Source organism: Scylla paramamosain, chromosome 32 (assembly GCF_035594125.1).
Source record: "Scylla paramamosain isolate STU-SP2022 chromosome 32, ASM3559412v1, whole genome shotgun sequence".
In the NCBI taxonomy this organism is placed as follows: Eukaryota; Metazoa; Arthropoda; class Malacostraca; order Decapoda; family Portunidae; genus Scylla; species Scylla paramamosain.
The window spans coordinates 13,722,381-13,729,880 of NC_087182.1; the positions used below are offsets into that span (position 1 = coordinate 13,722,381).

At 44.0% G+C, this 7,500-nt stretch overlaps 1 protein-coding gene across 1 annotated transcript in view; it reads right to left on the reverse strand.

Moving 5' to 3' along the window:
* The window catches only part of LOC135088884 (KH domain-containing, RNA-binding, signal transduction-associated protein 3-like), a 58,264-nt gene that overhangs the window by 25,546 nt on the left and 25,218 nt on the right, over positions 1 to 7,500 (reverse strand). Inside the window, 1 exon segment of the mRNA XM_063983946.1 lies at positions 2,139 to 2,255. Within this exon segment, the coding sequence (XP_063840016.1) occupies positions 2,139 to 2,255 (117 nt within the window).

Genomic DNA, 7,500 nt, shown 5'->3' on the forward strand with positions numbered 1-7,500 from the left:
AGAGAGAGAGAGGGGGGGGGGGCGGGGTGAGTGGGTGAATGCTAAAAGGAAGACTTAAGAAGGTTGATTGGAATCCTAGAACGATTCCGGGAGTGATCTTTAGTCAGCGGCTCTCACAGTAGAGGATTTAATTGTTTTCTCTCCTCACTCCTATTCTCCGCGGTTTTATTTAGGCAGGCGTGCCGTGGGTTTTAATTTGCAGAGGGAACATTATTACTTTTTCCATCGGGTTTTAGCTTCTTTTTTTTTTTATCTGCTTAATCGGTTTTTGGTTTGTTTTGTCCGTAATCCTGCTTTTTGGCCGGAACGAGAATTTTCGGATTTGAAAGATTAAAATTTTTCTTTATTTATTTTTGTGGTATTAATTATTTCCCTCCGCTGTCTTTCTCCTCCTAGTATTCCTCACCTTCTCTTATTCTTCCTCCTCCTCCCGTTTCCTTTCCTCCTATTTCCAGCTGTTTAATTACTGCTACTGCTGGTATTAGTAATATATGATGTTGCTACTACTAATATTTCTTTTTTTTCTGTCCTTCTCTTGCTCGCCATACCTCTACTAATGATACTATTTCTATTTACTATTACTACACCTGTATATAATTACTACCAATGCGCTGTGCTGTTACCACTATTACAATCACTGCTACTAATCTTTACTACCTCATCCTCGTCCTTCTATCTCTACTAATACTGATACTACTCTTACTACTGCTGCCGTATGTAATATTACTCTCCTCCTGCTCCTGTTCCTCCTCCTCTTTCTACTCCTTCATATGCCGCCGAATGGGGACCAATACCCCTTACAAGCAACAGATGGCGCCACTAACTCAGCGGCTGGGAAGCAAGATGGCTTCTTCCTCCACTTCCACTTCTTTCTCTCCACCTTGTCCTTTTACCTCCACTGCCTTTCCCTCCAATCTCTCCATCCTCCCTCCACCTCCCTCCAGTAACGTACGATTCGTGGAGGGAAGGAGGGAGGGAGAGAGGGACCGAGGAGAAAGTGAGGGTATTTTAAGACACACACCAAGAGAAAAAAAATGAGGGAGGGAGGAGCATCGGGAATCTTGGAGGGAGGGAGGGAGGGAGGGAAGGAGGGAGAGCGAGTGGGGGAAGTGGAGGGAGGGAGAAAAGAAATGAAGGTGCAGGAAAACGAGGGTGAGGAGGTACGGAGCGAAGAAGGGAGGGAAGGTGGGTGAGAGAGAGGGAGGGAGGGAGGGATGGTGGGTGGGTGGGTGGGTGGGAGGGAGGGAGAGAGGGAAGGAGGAAGGGAGGGAGGGACATCAAATAAATAAAAATTCCAGGAAGACTTTACACCGATTTTTTTTGTTTTGTCTTTACTTTTTTTCTATTTTCTTTCTTCTCTCGTTTCTTTATTTCATTGCTTTATTCCCTCTATAATTACTTTTAGCTCATTCTTTTATCTCAGTTATGAAAAATCAGTCTCCTCATTATAGTTGTTTATTAAAATCTCTCTCTCCTCTCTCTCTCTCTCCTCTCTCTCTCTCTCTCTCTCTCTCTCTCTCTCTCTCTCTCTCTCCTCTCTCTCTCTCTCTCTCTCTCTCATGAATCGTATTTTTCTCATTTATTAATAATTTTCTTCAACTCTTTTTGTCCTTGAGCTTTTTTCCCTCCTCCTCCTCCTCCTCCTCCTCCTCCTCCTCCTCCTCCCTCCTCCTCCTCCTCCTCCTCCTCCTCGTTGGCTGCCTTTGTCATCTTCACTCCTGTGCTTTATTATCCTCATCTCCATCTCTCCCACACTTCGTTTCTTCCTTGTAATTCCTTTTTATGTAGTCTCTCTCTCTCTCTCTCTCTCTCTCTCCTCTCTCTCTCTCTCTCTCTCTCTCTCTCTCTCTCTCTCTCTCTCTCTCTCTCTCTCTCTCTCTCTCTCTCTCTCTCTTCTCCTATTTTCTATTTCCCAATATCCTTTCCTCACTTTAATTCTCCTTTCCTCCTTTGTCTTTTCAAATCTGCCTTGCTTTTTGTTCTCTGCGTCTCTCTCTCTCTCTCTCTCTCACTCTCTCTCTCTCTCTCTCTCTCTCTCTCTCTCTCTCTCTCTCTCTCTCTCTCTCTCTCTCTCTCTCTCTCTCTCTCTCTCTCTCTCTCTCTCTCTCTCTCTCTCTCTCTCTCTCTCTCTCACTTACCTTCTGTTTGTCTCGCATGGAGCCTCGCCCAAGCACTGCCATCTTCGTCAGTGTCTCCTCCTGTAGTCGCTTCATAGAGTTTCCTTTGGGTCCCAGCAGCTTGCCCACGAAGTTGAACTGCGGAAGGGAGAGAGAAGGCGTTAACTTAAAGAGTATGAAGACTTGTTTTTTAGGGTCAGCGATAAAATAAACGTATTGGGCGGAGTATCGACTTAATGTGAAAATGAGGTAAGTAGAAGTAAAGTCGTTTTCTTTTTAGTTATTGAAGTATATGTGTTAGACTAACTATGAACTTATTGGTAAAATGAGTGAACGAAGGAGACTTAAAACAAGAGAAGTGTAAGTGGAGAAGCGTTGTTGAGAAGTATGTATACCACGTGGTAGGTTAACTTACTGACTGAGCAACTTAGTAATTCGGAGTTCATCTTTTAAGTTTAGAGTAATTAAAGTTGGGTGGTTGTAGAGAAGTTTAGTGTGAGAGTATAATTTTAGAAGGAGTAGTAGTAGAGAAGTAGTAGTAAAGATATTCGTGTCAGTGTTATGAGAAAAAATCTAAGTAGTCAGTGTTTTTTTAAGGCCACTTAGTTTAATCCACAAATTTGATATGTAGGAGTTTGAGATAGAGTTGGAAGTAGAGGCAGAGTTGTTCGGTAGTTAGCTGTGTTTGTACCCGTATCCCACTAACTTCAATGTAGACAAGGTAATTACTATCAGAAGCGTGAGGGGAGTAAAGCATTGACGTACGTAAGAGAAGAAATATTTCCACAAGATACCTAGAACACAAAGACCTCCTGGTATCAGATTATAAAATATTACTGGACGCCAAGTGTGATAAAAGCGTTAAGAAGACGTCATGTGGAAGTTGTCACACGAATCCCTGAAAGGAACGTCACTAAACAGAACACTTGTATATTTTTTGCCTCAAGGAATGGCGTGACTTTGGAGTGTAAAAGAAATTTGGTTGTGATTCAAGTAATGATTTTTCTTTTTTACTTCAGATTTTCACGAGAATTCCCTTTATGACTACTCGGGGGACGATACGTGAGGAGCTTACGTGGGTCGCGCACGCACGCACACACACACACACACACACACACACACACACACACACACACACACACACACACACACACACACACACACACACACACACACACACACACACACACACACACACACACACACACACACACACACACACACACACTTCCCCGCACGCACAAACACTTACACGCATGTACGATTACACACACGCAAGAGGACACTCACACGCATATGTCTGATTAATGAAATACACGCGCACGAACACACACACACACACACACACACACACACACACACACACACACACACACACACACACACACACACACACACACACACACACACACACACAGAAAAAATACGTGCAAATTTATGTTGAATTATGGTATCGAATACGTAATAGTTTCTAAGACCGAGAGAGCGAGAGAGAGAGAGAGAGAGAGAGAGAGAGAGAGAGAGAGAGAGAGAGAGAGAGAGAGAGAGAGAGAGAGAGAGAGAGAGAGAGAGATCAGTACCTTTTTTTTACTTGTACTAGTCTGAAATTCATTTTATATTACAGAGAAGTTAAAGATGAAAGTACGAGGTGTGCGTGTTGTAGACACACACACACACACACACACACACACACACACACACACACACACACACACACACACACACACACACACACACACACACACACACACACACACACACACACACACACACACACACACACACACACACACACACACACACACACACACACACACACACACACACACACACACACACACACACACACACACACACACACACACACACACACACACACACACACACACACACACACACACACACACACACACACACACACACACACACACACACACACACACACACACACACACACACACACACACACACACACACACACACACACACACACACACACACACACACACACACACACACACACACACACACACACACACACACACACACACACACACACACACACACACACACACACACACACACACACACACACACACACACACACACACACACACACACACACACACACACACACACACACACACACACACACACACACACACACACACACACACACACACACACACACACACACACACACACACACACACACACACACACACACACACACACACACACACACACACACACACACACACACACACACACACACACACACACACACACACACACACACACACACACACACACACACACACACACACACACACACACACACACACACACACACACACACACACACACACACACACACACACACACACACACACACACACACACACACAATACCACAGATGACTTGATATAGCAAATTAGCAAATCTAATGCTAGAGAGAGAGAGAGAGAGAGAGAGAGAGAGAGAGAGAGAGAGAGAGAGAGAGAGAGAGAGAGAGAGAGAGAGAGAGAGAGAGAGAGAGAGAGAGATGCAAGGAGGTGGAAGGAGACAAGAGAGTGCAAGCAAACGTCACGAGAGGAGGGAGATTGGGAAGAGGGAAGAGGAGGAGTAGGAGAGAGAAAGGGAGGGAAGAAGTAAGAGAGGAGAAGGGACATATACAAGGGAGGAGGCGTCTGAATGAAAGGGAGAGAGTTTGGAGAACAAGAGATGGAGAGACAAAGGAGAGAAGGGAGGAGGAAGTAAGTAGTGTTGGAGGCTTGTGAGACAGTTGGGTGGATGAAGATAAGGAGGTTAGGAGGAAGCAGGAGGGAGGGAGAAGGGAGGGAGGAGGGAGAGGCATGGCGCATCTAGACATAACACAATTACTGATTATGCTGAAATCCTCATGATGAATTATTCTGGAAAGGTATTGAGACTGAAGCGACGTGTGATGTTCCTATCTGAGAGAGAGAGAGAGAGAGAGAGAGAGAGAGAGAGAGAGAGAGAGAGAGAGAGAGAGAGAGAGAGAGAGAGAGAGAGCTGTCTTCATAACACGACACGTACCCATCAAAAGCTAAAGGTAAAAATTCAAAACGGAAAAAAAATCCAGAATAGTTTCAAAATCGAGGAAAAAAAAAAGCAGAAGACAAGTTTTAAAGGCAATAGTCCAAAGGGAGGCACTAAAAGGGATAACCAGTCGGAAGGGTTGTGTTTATGAGGTGTAATCCCTTAAGCTGATGGGATTAATAGACTGGAGGTTGGCATCAGAGTTAATCCCCGAGAGTGTCAAGTGCATCACCTCGATTAGCAGATCCCAATGTTGTTCTCGAGATTGCAAAGCTCTTGAAAGGCAGACGAGAACCAGCAAGGTGAAGAGGAGGTGAAGATGTTGAATTTATGTGTATGCAAAGAAGCAACACGGGGAGAAAAATGTGAAGGAGAACGAAAAAAAAAATGTAAATAAAGGAGAAAAAGAAGAGGAGGAGGAAGAGCAAAATGTTACATGAAAATGCATGGCGTATAAGGAATAAGAGGAATGAGGAGAGAGGAAGAGAAGGAGGGGGAGGAGGAGGAGGAGGAGGAGGAGGAGAGCGATAACGGAGGAAGACGAAAGGAAGATGATGATGAGGAGGAGGGAGATGGCAGAAGAATAGGAGAGGGAAAAGAATTTGAATAAAATAAACATAACATGGGTAAAAGGGGAAGGAGAAAATAGAAAGTGGAAGATGAGGATTAGCAGCGGAGGAGAGAGAGAGAGAGAGAGAGAGAGAGAGAGAGAGAGAGAGAGAGAGAGAGAGAGAGAGAGAGAGAGAGAGAGAGAGAGAGAGAGAGAGAGAGAGAGAGGAAGTGGAGGAGAATGAAAAGACAGAAATACAGAAGGACAAGAAAAAGGATGAACTGAAAGAAGACGAGCAGGAGGAGGAGGAGGAGGAGGAGGAGGAGGAGGAGGAGGAGGAGGAGGAGGAGGACAATGAGATGGAGAGATGCTCGAAGATGATGAGAAGAGAGGTGAAGGAGAAGCAAGAGGACAAGGCAATGAAATATAAAAGAATGATAGGAAGAGAAGGAAGGAGTGTTGAGTGGTAGAGGAAATAGAACAAATTGAGGAGAGAGAAATGGAATAGGAAGAGAAATTAAAGATGTTCTGGGGATGAATGAGGAAGAAGATGACAATGAGGTGGTGAGAGTGGAAGAAAAATGAAATAATGCGAAGAGAATGAAAGAAGTGGAAGAATGAAGACATGAGAAAGAGAACAGAAGTATAGGAGAATAATGAGATGAGAGAGAGACATAGGCAAGAAAGATACGTAAATTAGAGTAAAGAAAAAGAAAGTAAGAGAGACAAGGAAGGAAAACATTGAAGCAGACGGCGTAGAATCAACACGTAAACAAACATTTTTCCATAACCGTGTAATGTATATGGGCCATTATTTAATCACCCTGAATAAATGCCAATAAAAAATGTAAATATATTAACAACACTAAATTCACCCGGCATGCATTACGGTCTTTTCATTTCACGCTACTAAATAATTCCCCATAAATTTACGGATGATTATGAGGTGGGATTTTTATTTATTATTTTTTCTCTCTCACAGTGATGGTGTTTGAAATTTTGTCTCGCACTCCACGCTGGGTTGATAAGGTCCAAGCCACGCACCACAAAGCCATGAATCGCGTCCTTATTGCAGTTTCTCTCAGTGCTTCGTATGTGTCCATTGCAAGTGTGCTCTAACCCTCTCTAGTTTGGCAAAGTTATTGTTGCTGTTATTTTGTTTTACTGTTATGTGTGTGTGTGAGAGAGAGAGAGAGAGAGAGAGAGAGAGAGAGAGAGAGAGAGAGAGAGAGAGAGAGAGAGAGAGAGAGAGAGAGAGAGAGAGAGATTGTATTTGTACCTCTTTCAACTTTTTATACTCTTCCTTGCTATTCAATTTAGTACATATATATTGGTTTTGGTATTCTCGTGTGTGTGTGTGTGTGTGTGTGTGTGTGTGTGTGTGTGTGTGTGCGTGTCAGTGAGTGAGTGAGAATTTTACCGCAGCATTTGGTAGTGAGAGAAGCAGCTCTGAATAGCCATTTAAAGAGTGATGTTTATCCTACAACCAGAGCTGCCTCGGTCCTCTCTTTGCCTCTTTCGACCTTGACTAAACACACTGAGAGCAAGAGAAGGAGGAGGAGGAGGAGGAGGAGGAGGAGGAGGAGGGCGAGGACGAGGACGAGGACGAGATGCAGTTTCCAACCTCTTCCCTTTCCTTTGAATCTTATCAATCCTTTACTTTCTCTTTCCTACTCCTGCCTTGTTCTAACCCTGCCCCTTCCTCTCCCTGCCTTGCTTTTATCTTCCTCTTCCTCTCCACGATCTTTCACCCTTCACTTCTACATTCA